At 42.4% G+C, this 15,902-nt stretch overlaps 1 protein-coding gene across 1 annotated transcript in view; it reads left to right on the top strand.

Moving 5' to 3' along the window:
- Nucleotides 1-27: 27 nt before the first annotated feature.
- ddhd1b (DDHD domain containing 1b) overlaps nt 28-15,902 on the top strand; it is a 29,626-nt gene continuing 13,751 nt past the window's right edge. Inside the window, exons 1-5 of the mRNA XM_034900189.1 lie at nt 28-1,397; nt 3,367-3,543; nt 4,773-4,901; nt 13,266-13,413; nt 13,510-13,619. Coding sequence (XP_034756080.1) covers nt 686-1,397; nt 3,367-3,543; nt 4,773-4,901; nt 13,266-13,413; nt 13,510-13,619 — 1,276 coding nt within the window. The 5' untranslated portion in view covers nt 28-685. The remainder of the gene's footprint in view (nt 1,398-3,366; nt 3,544-4,772; nt 4,902-13,265; nt 13,414-13,509; nt 13,620-15,902) is intronic.

The raw sequence follows: 15,902 nt of genomic DNA, 5'->3' as shown, positions 1-15,902 counted from the left end.
CATGGCTCTGGTAGGAACTAGCTAACGGCAATAACCTAAATGTGACTCATTTAGCTAGGCCACAGAATTGAGCAACAGAAAATTGCATGTAAAAATAAGCTTGCGAGCTAGCTAGCTAGCTACGTTAGCGTCATAGTATAGCTAGCTAGCTAACATAGTAAACCTGTTTTATACTATTGTAACGTTACAAGCTACGGTTGTATTTTCATTCAATATATATTTCGCCTACTCTGTCATAATTGTAAAAGCCGCTTATTCTTGCCCGCGGATAACGATTTTATTTTGAATGTTTAAACAGGAAGTTTAGTTTGTCTTCGTTGACGTGATGGAGCAACTGAGATTTACCACCATATCCAGCTAGGCTACCGTTCATTGATTATTCCAGCAGTTATCCCAAAAAAACGGGAATGTGAACGGGGCGTGTGTAGCGTTGCAGGCAGGAAATCAGGAGGTTATTTCGTTTAGCTAAATAGTAAATATTTTTAAATCCTCACGTTAGTTATAATGTTAAGAAATATTGTCTGGATCAGAAGAGTTTGGCATACAGATGTTAACTACATACTGGGGAGACGAAACCGTTAATCTGGTATAACGTTAATGTTAGCTCATATTCGAACGGTAGGGCCATTGTGTATTTTTTATTTTCCATTTAACTTTATTGAGTCTAATAATCTGCGGCCAAACCATGAGCAATATGATGGACAAAACGACTAACGTTAGCCGCCAACAGAGCTCGGAGAATAACTCTGTCAGCAGTAACGAATGGGATATGGCAAATGATGTGTTTATGTCTGGTTACGACGACAATCCGATGGGGGATAACGGTAGCGTTGCAGCGGGGGACAGGGATCAAGAGCAGCCCAGCTCTGACAGACACCTGCCGCTGTTATCCCATGATGTAATGATGCTGGGCTTGGCTGGGGAAGAATATTCGAGCTCATATCTGGACATCGATCCAAACTACACCGAAAGTGACGGAAATTCCACAACCAAGAAGCGCATACGGTCAAATAGCTCCAGGCACCGCGGTGAGATCGTTACTGAGCTGGGGCCAGAGGAGGTGCGGTGGTTTTACAAAGAGGACAAGCGGACGTGGAAACCCTTCGTTGGACATGACTCCTTAAAAATCGAGATCGCCTATCAGAGATTCAGTAAGCAGAACCCTGACAAGGTCAAACGCCCCGTCAATCCAGTCGAGGCTGAAGAACAGGAGGTCCAGACGGAGAGCGGAGCCGAGGACAGTGCAGAGTCGGCGGTGCAGCATAGCGGAGGTCAGCGGCACTTGTCAGAAGAGATGAGGGATCCGGAAGACATCAGCGTGGAGGCAGTGTGTGTCAGAGGGGGTCTCTATGAAGTCGATATCAGGGAGAAGGAATGCTACCCCGTTTACTGGAACCGTGAGCATGTTAAGAATTTATGTGATTTATGTCCAGAATGATAAAGCTGTTACAATATATTGCTACCATTTAATTACTTATAAGTAGCAGCTCCACCAGCCTAAAGTTACTTAAAAGTTGCAGCTACAGTACTACGTAACTTACTTCGTCTTTGGCGAATAATAAGTAAAACGTTCCCATAATTACCACCTCTGCTTCTTCCAACACCAGTTTGTACCACAATAATTATTATTACGAACTATTACAACCAGCTATACTTCTACTATTGTACTGGATAGATCTATTTCAGTTGGCATTTATGAAGCAAGGCTAGGCCTACTTTTTAGATGACAGTGGGCACAAGAAGTCACATGTATAAAAATGTAACTTCAGTCTGCACAGCAGCAGTTCTGTTACGGATAGCTCCTAGTGTTGACCCCAGTAGCACATGGTTTAGTTGTAAGTGATTTTATTGCATCTCTGTATTTGCAAGTCCGAGGGTGGAAAAAAGGTGATGAGGTGACAGTCCTGATGTAAACAGATAGTTTCAGGTGGTGTGGGATTTGTGGCAGGTAACGGCAGTGGATAAGCTGTGACAGGTGCTGCAGATGAGAGAGACACACAGGTGAAGTCAGATTCAGCGGAGTACAACAAAAATCCAAAGTTAAGTCCTTCACTAGAGAATTTTACACTGGAGAATAAGGGCAGCGGCGTTACCTCATGGTGATCAGAAATAATCTGCCAATGAGTGAGTGGAGAGCGTATTTTTTTATACTGAGCTTGATTGTAAATGGAAGCCAGGTGTGCCTGGTAATGCCTGTAGACCCGCGCCCCTGTAGATGAACACACACACACACACACACACACACACACACACACACACACACACACACACACACACACACACACACACACACACACTACACACAGGGGAAGAGACACAGGGAAAGACTGACAGGTAAACAAACAGAAAACACAGGGGATTCAGAGGTCACTGTGACATGTTCATGTGGACCAAACTCTAGTTCCTTTTTCATTGTTGAACACAGTTTTAAAAACTCGAAACACTTTATGCTATGGCTCAACCACACATTCGAAACAGAACAGATTTCAGTCTGGTGCTTATCAAACACTTCTGATTGCAATTTTAGCTGAAAGCATAAGGAAGCGTCTTGTTTAGGCTAGTTAGTGAGCACATACGGTATTTACACAGAGAAAGCTCAGAAAGCCTTTTTTGAATACAAACCCCAAACAAGAATGAAACAATTATCTGTTTGAGAGAAAAAAGTAAAAGAGCAAAGATACCAACATATCCAGGTCAGATTTATGAGGTTACTTACACAGTTATAAAACAAAGGTGACAAACGCTATAGCTTTACAATAGTAAAATTCCGTTGTTACTGTTTTTCAGAAAGTAATGGAGGTGAAAGAAATGGAAACACCACATTAATTTGCAGTTAGAGGTGATGCAGACATCCAATGGGATGAAGAAAACTTGCTCCATGATGCTGGAGAGAGGCAGGATCAGTCAAACTATTCCTTTATTTTTTTCTAGTAATTCCATAAATTACTAGAGACAAAACACTATATTGAAGCAAACTAACGATTTTCATTCATTCTTGTTTCTTACTTATAAATGATATATTATAAAACCTATATCTCTTCTTTAAAGAAGCTATTGAGTAATGTGAAGTGACTCAAATTGTTCATACTGTAAAGATGAAAAGTTTGTAATTTCGGTATTGCTAGTGTTTTTACTCTCAGTGTGTTCTGAGCGACAGTGTGTGTTATCTCAGTGAGGATTGTTCACAGTGTTTGGCTGCACTGAGCCTGTTTTGAAACGTGTGTGGAGAGTTTTGTATCCAGGATCCTATGCATCCTCATAAAGTTCCCTTGGCCTTTGGAATTAAAATAACCCCACACCATCACCATACCTAGAGATAGGCATGGGGAACTTTCCATAAGATTATTATTATTTGGTGTCCCTCAGAGCAAGACCGTATTCCTGTGATGAGGGGTCAGTGGTTCATTGATGGAACGTGGCTTCCGCTGGAGGAGGACGAGAGTGACCTCATCGAGATGGAGAACCTTGCCCACTTCAGAGGGCAACGGATGAGGGACACCTACGAGATGGAGGTGGTGACCACCACAGTGGACTGCAAGGATGGTAAGGAATGTGTTGTGTGGAATGAAGTAGACTTTGAAAGATATGTCCATGAAAGACAAAGAAGATAGGTGTGTATGGAGATGAATGGGTTTAGTTTAAGTGTATGGCTTCAGGTGGTGTGTGTGTAATGTAAATGTAATGTGCTGTATTTATATAGCGCTTTTCCAGTCTTAACAACTGCTCAAAGCGCTTTTACATCTACAGGAAACATTCACCATTCACACACATTCATACACTGTGGCCGGGGCTGCCGTACAAGGTGCCACCTGCTCATCAGATAAACATTCACATACATTCAAACTCCGATGCGCAGCACCGGGGGCAACTCAGGGTTCAGTGTCTTGCCCAAGGACACTTCGACAATGACTGCAGGGGCGTGGATCGAACCACCAACCTTCCGATTGGCAGGCAACCGCTCTACCACTGAGCCACAGCCGGCACACGTGTGTGTGTGTGTGTGTTAGAGGATGGATACCCGACCCGAGCCCGACGGGTCGGGCCGGGTTCGGACAGATTTTTAGAAAGGATGCTCGGGTTCGGGTCGGGCTCGGTCACATCAGCGCGATAAGGCATTAAACATTTTGAATTTAAAACAGCTTATTATGGAGGTAATGGCGCTTGTTGCCCCGTGTGCATTGATGCGCTCATCTGTTGACATTTCCCAATGCCTTCCTACACTTGCTTAATAAAAGCGAGCTTTCCACACAAACAAACGTACATGTGTCATTAGTATGAGAAACAAATGCGATTTTAACTGTGTCGGGCTAGGGTCGGGCTCGGACAGAAATATCTTAATGCCTGTCGGGCTTGGGTCGGGTTTGGTTACTGCTCTGTCGGACGCGGGCCGGGCTCGGACAGAAAAATCCGGCCCGATCCGCACTCTAGTGTGTGTTTGTGTGTGTGTGTGTGTGTGTGTGTGTGTCTGTCTGTCTGTCTGTCTGTGTTTGTGCGTGCGTGTCTGTGTTTGTGTCCAGTTGATTGGGGTGACTCCTTTCATTAGAACAAGTCCAAAACAAGTCAGGTAAGGTTCTTTTAGCTGACTCCAGCTGAACCAATACTCTGCTGACGGAAAAGGAGGCACTGAGTGTGTGTACATGATGACTTTTGTGAATGTGGACTTCAATGCAATGGAGTTTTACACACATTATACACACCCTCAGTAGGAATGGTAAATGAATTATGCTTAATAAAGAGTGTCACTTTCTGCTAATCACACAAATGTCTCCCAGCCATCCACAGTCTGAAGCTGAGCAAGAGTCATGTGGACTGGCACAGTGTGGATGAGGTGTACCTGTACAGCGACGCCACAACCTCCAAGATCGCCCGTACGGTCACTCAGAAACTAGGCTTCTCTAAAGGTATGTGTAAAAATTATGGCTGTCACTCGATTAAAATATTAAATTGCAATTAATCGTATGATTGTCCATAGCTAACTTGCGGCAATAACAAATACATAGGCGTTGATTTCGGTGGGACAGTGGGTACGCGTACCTATCAGATTTAGTCATGAGTCATTTTGTACCCACCACTTTTTTTGAAAACCTCAAGCTCAATGTATAAAGTTCATAACACATATAATTCTTGAGCGACAGATGCAAACAAATCCACAAAAATCTCTATCCCCACACGGCAGACACAGCCGTTCTGCTGCTGCGCTGGTTACATGCTTCTCTGTTCAAAACACTGCCTGTCAGTACATTCTAAAACGCTTAACGTGAAAAAGCTTAACAAGGTTTAATGTGCAGAACTAAAACAACAATTAAAGATCACTGTAATTACACCGGTCCAATTGAATACGGCCACGCATCATACAGATGTCCTTTTAACATTTATTTCCACAATTCCATCCACAAGACACCGTGAAAACATAAAGAAAATAAACACATAAAATACAATAAGTCAAAATACTTTCAGTGATTTTACAATATCTTACACACGTTTCTTTAACTAGACGGGCCCCACAATGTTATTAGTGTTAGCGTCACAACAGTGCGTAAAGTGCATTCAATACAAAGAAATTACAACAAATATTCACAAATGTAACAAAGCTGAACAAAAAAAGCACAATTACCGTGTGCGCCTCTTGGACCGTGCAAATCTTAGTTTACGACCGTACATTTTTTCTCTGCATTCACGTTTGCTCTCGCTGAATACCTTCTTCCCACAATGCAACAGGTGTGGCCTTCACTAAACTCTGGACATTTGACCTTTGATTTCAAAATAAGAACTAGCATTTGTAATAAAGAACAAAATTTAAACATCTTTAATGTAAAACATTTTAGTACAATTTGGAATCAAATGTCCCTTTTTAAACTTATTTAATATACATTTTTAAGGTTTTAAATTACCGTATGAATTCACACATTGATGGAATAATCAAACAATATGAACTAACGTGTAAATCTCCATAGCACTGTCCCTCAGACAGTTACACTCCCATCAAATTACTATGATTTATGACACATTTATGGAAACATTTGAATAAATCTAGTAATTTCCAGAAATAAAACAACTGGGATTCAGGTCAACACTGCCATTTTAACTCTCCTTACTTGTACTGTAAATTCTTAGAGCTTAGTTCCATTACAACACATTTGAGTTGTTTTCTACAAGTACAACTAACTTGTGAATAGGTCTTTCAAGAATGGATGAACTAGTAAGTCTTTGACCCTCTTTCCTGAGCTTTCTGTTTCGCATTTGTACTGTAACCTTTCGCACCAACCCATCTTCATCTTTACAAACATCTAGTACCCTGCCAATGAATTCTCCATTCATTACGGGGCACCTCGTCTTCTTTGACGATGACTATATCTCCCACCTTTACATTACGCCTTGCTGAGTGCCAGCATTGTCTGAGGATAATGTTTGTTAGATACTCTTTCCTCCATCTACTTCAGAATTGTTCTGTCAGGTACTGTACCCTGCGCCACCTTTTTTCTTCTGCCACAAATTTGCCTGGAGGAGGAAGCGGGACAGAGCTTTTCATGGCCAACAAATGGTTTGGAGTAAGTGGTTCTAGACTTTTGGGATCATTAATGCTGTCAGTAGTGAGTCGTCGACTGTTTACTATTGACATTGCTTCATAGAAAAATTTTCTTAAAGAAGCATCATCTAATCTTCCAGCACTCTTGACAAGAACACAGCTAAGGACGCTCCTAACTGTCCTTATCTGCCGTTCCCAAACCCCTCCCATGTGACTAGAATCAGGTACGTTCATGATAAAATCAGTGTTTCTCTGCCAGGTAAGACGTCAGTCTATCTTTTTCAACCTCTTTTAAAGCTTTTGTGAGTTCATTTTTTGCCCCAACAAAATTTGTCCCTCGATCTGACCTGATTTGTCTTACAGCTCCACGAATAGCTATAAAACACCGTAGTGCGTTTATGAATGCATCAGTTGTTAGATCTTCCAATATTTCAATGTGGATTGCCCTTGAGGACAGGCAGGTGAATATCAGACCGTACCGCTTATGCTCTCTGCGACCCTGCTTAGTAAGAAAGGGCCCAAAACAATCCATCCCACAGAAAGAGAATGGTGGTGATGGATCAACACGGTTAGCAGGTAAATCTGACATCTTTTGCATTTCTGTTGGTCTGCTTGCTCTTCTGCATGTGACACATTGTTTGATGTAACTTGCCACAATTTTGCTGCCACCCACCACCCAGTAACCATGTGCTCTGAGCTCATTGAGAGTCTGTCCTCTGCTTTGATGCTGACTTTTTTCATGGCAGTAACCTATGATCAGACGTGTAATCACCCCATATCTTGGTAAGATTACCGGATGCTTCAAGTCATGATGTAAGGAGGCCTTCTTTAATCGCCCTCCCACTCTGAGAACACCATCTTGCATTACTGGATCAAGCTGGAACAACTGATGATTTTGTGGCAGTTTGCCATGATTCAACATTTGTATTTCCTCTTTGAAGGCATTCTTTTGAGCCAACTTCACAAGTACAAGACTGGCCTTCCTTCTGTCTTCTACACTTATGGGCTCTGCTGTTTTTGCTCTTTTTGCCAGTTTCTGTATTTGAGCAACAACATTCACTGCTGTATGCCATTTTGAGAAACGCCCCAGTCTTTCCAGAAAATTGTCCTCTTCGACTACTTTTGTCTGTAGTACTTGTGTCACTTTGACTTCTGGATCTCCCACCATAAGCTGTGGAGTTGTCTTTTGGGCAACAATCTCTTTCCAACAGGAATTTTGGTCCAGTGAGCCACGTTGAACTCATCAACTCTGCCACTTTGAGCCCTCTGGAAGCATGGTCCGCCGGGTTTTGGTCGGTGTCCATGTAGTACCACTGGGCTGGGTTTGTTGTTTCTCTGATTCGTTGGACTCTATTAGCAACAAAAACATGAAACCTGCGTGCCTCGTTGTTAATGTAGCCTAAGACTACTTGCGAGTCTGTCCAAAAGTATTCTTGATCAATCTTGAGCTCCAGCTCCTCCTTTAACATACTGCCAACTGCTGAGGAGACCACTGCAGCTGTTAACTCTAGTCTAGGTATGGTTACAACTTTGGTGGGTGCAACCCTGGCTTTACCTATGACTATAGAGCAATGCACTTTGTCTTCTGCCACCACTCTGATATATGAACACTGACCGTACCCATAGCTACTCGCATCCGAGAAGTGATGCAGTTCAATCCTCTGTACCTTCCCTAGGTTTTCAGGAACAAAGCATCGTGGAATCTGGAGTTTCTGTAGATTCTGCAGTTCATCCAGAGTGATCATGGGCCTCTTGGCTGCCTCTGTGATCAGTCTTCTCCTTGTCTGAGCTGAAAGTTTAAAGGGACGGCCAGGTCTTGGTAGATTTGCAGTGGTCTGATACTCCTTCCATTTCAAAATGATCGCTTGCACAGTGCTCCTTGGGATGTTTAAAGCTTGGGAAATCTTTTGTATCCAAATCCGGCTTTAAACTTCTCCACAACAATACTACAGACCAACTGGTGTGTTCCTTCGTCTTCATGATGCTCTCTGCGCTTTCAACAGAACCCAGCTGGGTTTTCACAGCATTTCCGCTCCCTGTCCATCAGCATGGCTCTGCAGTGGCTACAGGTACATCAAGGTACCTCCGCATATGTAGGCGCACCATGTCTTTGCTGATGCCCCATCAATAGATCAAAAATCAGACCCGATTGCCTCTCCAACAGTCCAGCTGTGATGCATCTGTGGTTTTCAAGGCTCAACTCCTGCAGAAGTCTCGGAAGAAGTGAAAAGAAATAAGATAGGGTTAGGCCATTAGGTATACAGTTATTAGGTAGACCTATACAGCCAACAGGTGGGACAACACGTTTTGCATTATAGTGCACTGGAGGCAATGTTAGGATCTCATTTTTCAATGTTGACAAAAGAAAACTTTATTGGTGTGCAAAGGAAAACATTCTTCTTTATAGCATTTTGCTGCAACCTTTGGTTTTAGTTCAATAGATTTATTGAAATCCAGATCCAGCATTGAATACAGTGCTTTTTGCTTTAACATAAAGAAATACAGACTATATAAATATAAAATGTACATAATGAATGGGGAGGATTGTAATTAACACATGTAGAACGCTGTACTAACATGCATCCAATAATAAGGTATCAACTATTGTTTCTGAATGGTACAGTCTGCAGCACGTTCTTAGCATTACTGTAGACATTAGCATGCTATCCTGAACAATGATAAGAAAGATACTATCATGTTGACTTACACAAATGAAAATACATGCTAAACTAGCATGAACATAACATTGTGTAAGTAATGTAAGTAACGCTGCGCTCACGTCCGCAGCAAACTACAAAAGGAAATGGTGAAGCTCCGCATGTGCACGAATGCGTGAGTCCAAAGAGTGACGAATGCTCATCAGTCCAGCAGGGAGTTTTCTACACTTGCATTGTGACTATTTTTAGATTAGTTTAGGAATCTAAAGCAATGTTAGCAATGTTTCGTAGGTGAAAAAGGCTGTTCTTGAGGTTTGTTTTAAGTGGGCGTTCTAGGATATATCCTGATCAACAATAACTCCTAGATTTCTAACTGCCTGGTATGGAACAGGATGGTATGGCCAATAGTGTCAAATGCAACAATAATAATACTGATACTAATACTAATACTAATACTGTTTTAGAATACAGAGATCTAATATTTAATAGTTCACAACTAATTTTCCTATTCTGTTTTATCATTGTAGTAGTGTAGTAGTGTAGTGGATTTAATTCAAACTAAATTGTTAAGTATAGCTCCTCTTTTGTTTACCTTTGATTTAACTGATCTGAATCAGGGGATAGACATCCTGATTATCAAACTATGAGTGGGCGACTGCTCCAACGGAAGCACAGAGCAGCATGTAGCGCTGCATATCTGATTACTGATATCAAACTTGGGTTGTCATGGTTCTGGCCCCAGTGATACAAAACCTGGCTGGGGATAAGTACATTGGCACAACACCGTCAACTTCACATTCCGCAGTACCAGAGATGGGAAGTTACAAAGTACTACTTTGTTACTGTACTCAAGTAGATTTTTGTGGCAACTTTTTACTTTTACTCCTTACATTTTAACACAAATATCTGTACTTTCTACTCCTTACGTAAATAAAAAAAATGGCTCGTTACTTTAGTTTTGTACAAGAGGTCGTAATGTCGGAGAATTGCGCGGACAAGCCCCTCAGACCGCAACTAGGCGTGCTCGCCACACATTGAAGAAAGTGAGAGAAAAGAAAAAAAGACAAACTCTCCGGAAGATAGTTAGTTGAGATTGTGTGTGTGTGTCCTTGAGAACTGTAAGTCATATAACTTATGATGTCAGTTAATTTAAGCCTGTTGTTGTGTTGGTCTGTATTTCCTGCACATTTAAAGTAAGTTAGCTAGTAATTCTGTTGTTTGTGTTCTTCACCTGTTAGCTAGGTTGCACGTTGCATCAACAGAGAGAAGTTGTCTCCTGTCTGTGTTTTAACAGACACGTGGCTCAAACAACTTTCCAATCATTTTACTGGCGTTACTGTTATTATGTTTGTGTCATCAATGCCAAAGTCACTCTAATTGGATGGAAATATACTGTACGTTGCACTTGACGCACCGCTACTACGAATTGACAGACAGTGGCATTCTGCATTCATTCGCGGCAAAATATTGTGGCTTAATGACGCTAACGTTAGGACATATTAGTATGGACGGCGCCATGATTTAAAATGAAGAGACAGAGATTCCAGAGATTCGACAGACAACCAGCAAGATATTCCCAATAATTCTCTGCCTTATCTGAGAGAGATGTTTGAGAATGTAGGCATCAAGAATGACTCCTGGCTAATGTAAAGTATGGGGAACTTCTTAATTTATGCGTGTTTAGTAATTCATATCTTACCCTTTATTTTCTTTCCAGAAGCTATATTTGAGCACACACACATACATGTAGCTCCATTTAAATGTTAAGGGGAAGATTAAAAAAGAGGAATTGGATCTGTGAATTCTCACAGAATCACAACTGAATTCATATATTGCTGCTCATTCAGAATCTTATTAACCTGGAGTCCCTGTACTCATAAATGTGATGTTTTAAGCCTATTGGCAGACATCCATTTAAAATTTAGCCAATGGCATGTAAAGAGCATGTTTTCATGTCCACTGAAGTTCCTGAGCATGCTATCTAGTAATGTGTGTGGTCCAAGTAGCGTTTTGTAAAAAATGGTTGTCATTCGCAAGGCTACTTTTACTTTTATATTTTAAGTAAATTTCCAAGCCTGTACTTTGTTACTTTTACTTGAGTAAAGAAGTTAATAAAATAATAATGTATGTTTTATTAATCTCAAAAGGGGAAATAACAATTTACACTCTTGTTGTTATTACACACAGGCCTGAATTATACTAACATGCTCAGTACCTACAGTATACATGCACATGCACAATGTCAATGCTTGGGGGTTCAGTGCCTTACTCAAGAGCACCTTGGCAGTGCCCAGGAGGTGAACTGGCACCTCTCAAGCTACCAGTCCACTACCATACTTTGGTCCATTTAAACCAGCGACCCTCCAGTTCCAAACCCAACTCTCTACGGACTAAGCTACTGCCACCCCCAATCAGTACTTCAATTTTACCAGAGTATTTTCTTAATAAAAGTATCTATACTTCTACTTAACTACGGGAAATAGGTACTTTTGCCATCTCGGTTTAGCTTGACTGCCGTCATGTGCACTCTCTGGTTTAGAGCTAGGCTACGCTTCTGTCAGACTGTCACCCTCTCGCCTGCTGCTTGGAGCCTCCCGAGGGATTCCTAACAGAAGCTACAGTATGTTGGTCTGCATCAGCTACGGGGCACTGGCTAGCTATGGAAGAAAATGATTTTAAGCAAATAAACTACATTTATTACATGTATCTTTATCACTAAAGGAAGCAGAGGAATAGCTAAACATCTGACACACAGAGCTGGAGAGAGCAGGAGAGGTAGAGGAATTAGCCATTGTTAATGGCTAAGCTAAAGTAAGGAACAGCGTTTTAACAATTGTGAGATCAGTGAGGCAGTTGCTGTAAGAGAAGAGAACTATAAGTGCTTGAATATAACTAGTGTAATTTGAATGCAACCCAGGCATTTAGCCGCTAAATTAAACAATAAAGCAGAGTTGAGTAAGTTTTTGCTGGAGCAGCAAACTAGCGTCCGTGACACAGGAGCACCGGAAGTGACACAATTCGCTTACAGTAAACGTCAGCACGTCAGACACAACAACCTGTTTGTTGTCATAGTATGCACTAACCAGCAGATTGGAATAATTTCCATGTTAAAATAAGAAAAATTTTGTTTATTTGGTTTGAGAATGTCATGTCTTTTCACTTTAAAAGAAGTGTGGACCAGCGCTGTCGCCGCTGTGTCTCTCCATGTTGCTGGGAGCAGCGGCTGTGATGTAACGCAACATTAAACCACATTGCTTCGTTTGTGGAAAGGCAGCAGATGCGAGGACATTAGGTGCACCGGTGCGACCTAGGAAAAATGTTAGTTGCACTCTAGACCTGTGAGCTAACCGACACAAACTTGCACTGGTCATTGCTTATCTGAAAAACAACACAAACAGGACAAAATGTTGTGTTTAAAACTAAACTGGTAAACCTTGTGACTGACGTATGACCAACTGCTATCTGTTGTGGAATTTTCCTCACGTTACTCTATCCTCTTACTGTCTACATCTAAAAACTAAGCCGTGCGGTGCAAGGAACAACTCTGACTGGCTCAAGATCAGACAGTGGTTTACGGAGCGGTAGGTTGGCTTTGCAAAAAAACTTGGATCGTTCTATGAACAGAATGACACATTTAAAATATTGCTCGATCACGCAAATTTGATTGTGGGAAGCCAAAATTAAACTGTAATTAAATTTTGATTAATTGTGCAGCCCTAGCCTTAAGTTTGTTAAGCACAGTGTTTTTTTCAGTATGCATGTCTAGTTATAAGGACAGGTTTTTTAATGCTGTGAACAGCACAAACTAATTTCACTCATCTCCATTGAATTGCTTGGCAGAAATCTCATAGTCAATCTTTAAATCTGGACAAAAAAACTCTTGGCCCATCTCAAGATCAGGGTCATAATATATGGTGATGCAGAGAGGGTTTAAAAACAAAGGTTTACATTTCCTTTTTGCCAGGAAGCTTGGTTTGACCACTTTAGTTTACTTGATTGTGGTTGGTAGTGTCAGGTAAAGACTAAACACAGGCTGTGGAACACATCACTTCAGGTAATAATGTTCCCTCTCATGAACTCAGCCTCCAGCAGTGGGACACGTCTACATCGGGGATATGTGGAAGAGGCAGCACCTGAGGACAGCCCACCTGAAACCACACACATCGTCTTCGTGGTGCATGGCATTGGTCAGAAGATGGACCAGGGCCGCATTATCAGGAACACCAGCATGTGAGATATCAAGAGGTTTCCAATGAGAGCACAGCAAATTGAAAAAGGAATAAAAATAACTCTTGTATTAATTGTTTTGTTTGGGCTGGTTTGCAGGATGAGAGATGCTGCCAGAAAAATGGAGGAGAAGCACTTCTCTGATCGTACCACAGAGCATGTAGAGTTTCTTCCTGTTGAGTGGAGGGCAAAACTGGCTTTGGATGGAGGTATGCTGCACCTCAGCTAAAAACCATTAAAAAAACATATTTTGGAAATTGATCTTAATATCTTAATATCTTAATATTTAAATTAAAAAAATTAGGACAATCCAACCTTTTAAGGACACCAATTTCTTTGTGAATGGATAATGTATTGTAAATAAATGAATGTTCTTCCTTAAAACACAGGGGGCATAAGTTTACACACCCCTATGTTAAATTCCCATAGAAGCAGGCAGATTTTTTTTTTAAAGGCCATTGATTTCATGGATCCAGGATACTATGCATCCTGATAAAGTTCCCTTGGAGCTTTGGAATTAAAATAACCCCACATCATCACATACCCTTCACCATACCTATAGACGGGCACGCTGTTATTTCAGTTAGCTTAATAGCTGGTTTGATTTGCATTGATAGATGCCTATCTCTAGGTATGGTGAAGGCTATGTGATCCTGCCCAGGGTGTGAGGCGCCAGGCGGGTGTGGGGATAGTCACAAGTCCCCTGGCTGAGCCGCTGCGTTTCTGGTGGACGAGAGGGTTGCCTCCCTACGCCTGCGGGTGATGGGGGGAAAACTCTGACTGTTGTTTGTGCATATGCACCAAACAAGAGCTCGGAGTATTCTGCCTTTTTGGAGCCCTTGAATGGAGTCCCGTATGGGGCTCCAGTGGGGGACTCCATAGTTCTGCCGGGGGACTTCAACGCACACATGGGCAATGATGGAGATACGTGGGGGCATTGAGCCGGAGTGGACAATGTTAAACGTTTTCATTGCTGAAGCGGGGGTGGAGAGCTGGGGTCTTAGATGACTCAAGGGGCAGTGACCCAAGAACATCCTGGTGGACATAGGTGGTTAGGAAAGCCGTCCGACTGAAGATAGGCTATCCCAGGGGGGATCCAAAGCAGTTGCGAGGTACCGCAGGGCTGCAGCCTTTGCCATGAAAGGGGAAAAGCAGCGGGTGTGGGAGAAGTTTGGAAAAGACATGGAGAAGGACTTTCGGTCGGCACCAAGATGCTTCCGGAAAACAGTTCGCCACCTCAGTAGGGTGAAGCGGAGAACCATCCAAGCTGTGAACAGTAAGGACGGGATTCAGTTGACCTCAACTGAGTAGGCAATAGGGCGCTGGAAGGAGCACTTTGAGGAACTCCTAAATCCAGCTAAAACGCCCTCTATGGTAGAGGCAGAGCTCGAGGATGATGGTAGATTGTTGTCAATTTCCCTAGTGGAAGTCGCTGAAGTAGTTAAACAACTCCACAGTGGCAACGCCCCAGGGCGATGAGATACGTCCAGAAATGCTGAAAGCTCTGGGTGTGGACACGCCTCTTCAACATTGCGTGGAGGTCTGGGACAGTGCCTAGGGAGTGGCAGACTGGGGTGTTGGTTTCCCTCTTTAAAAAAGGGAAACAAAGGCTGTGTTCCAGGCACGTCCAGCTGGGAGAAGGCCTCAAGGAAGACCCAGGAATAGATGGAGAGATTATATCTCGACCTGCCTGGGAACACCTCGGGATTCCCCAGTCGGAGCTGGTTAATGTGGCTTGGGAAAGGGAAGTTTGGGGTCCCCTGCTGGAGCTGCTCCCCCTGCAATCCGATACCGGATAAGCGGACGAAGATGGATGGATGGCATTAAGAACAATTTCAAAAGATGTTTTTAGGGGTCCAAGCCCGAGGATGCGTGCACCGCGGTAATCGCAAGCGATACGCGGTTCACACAGCAGGGCTGTGGAACCCTATTGTTTTCGTAAGGATTTTTCTTCTCCATTATTATTCTTCTCCGCATAAAAGTGGTACTGCAGCCTAAACTGAACATGGTGGCAACGCGCAATTTTCAGGACTGGTCCAAAACTCCGCAGAGACCTCAGGCGCAAAAAATTGTCCCACTTCCGACACTAGGTGGCGCTATACCAGAAAAAACGCGTTTGGCCCTATAACTCCCAAACCGTACATCGGATATTAAAAAATCTTACATCCACTCGTTCCCTGAATACAAATAAATCTTCTGATGTAGGCCACGCCCATTTCCGCCTAGACTTTTATGCGTGAAAAATCACGATTTATCAAAAACCAACTTTTTCGAACTCCTCCTAGACCGGGCAATGGATCTGCACGAAACTTGGCACACAGCATCTCCAGGCTGGCTTGACAAAAAGTTATATAAAGATTTTTTATAGAATAAAAATTGCGCATTTTACGGCCAACCAAGTTTGTGTTGCTAAGTCTGAAGAAACTGACTTTGTCATATCTCGGCCAAAATAAATTCTATCAAAGCCAAACTTGAGAAGATTCCTTGCCATG

The sequence above is a fragment of the Etheostoma cragini genome, chromosome 18, assembly GCF_013103735.1.
Source record: "Etheostoma cragini isolate CJK2018 chromosome 18, CSU_Ecrag_1.0, whole genome shotgun sequence".
Taxonomy (NCBI): Eukaryota; Metazoa; Chordata; class Actinopteri; order Perciformes; family Percidae; genus Etheostoma; species Etheostoma cragini.
Note: the sequence above shows the minus strand (reverse complement) of the source record. Positions and strands in the feature narration are given on the sequence as shown.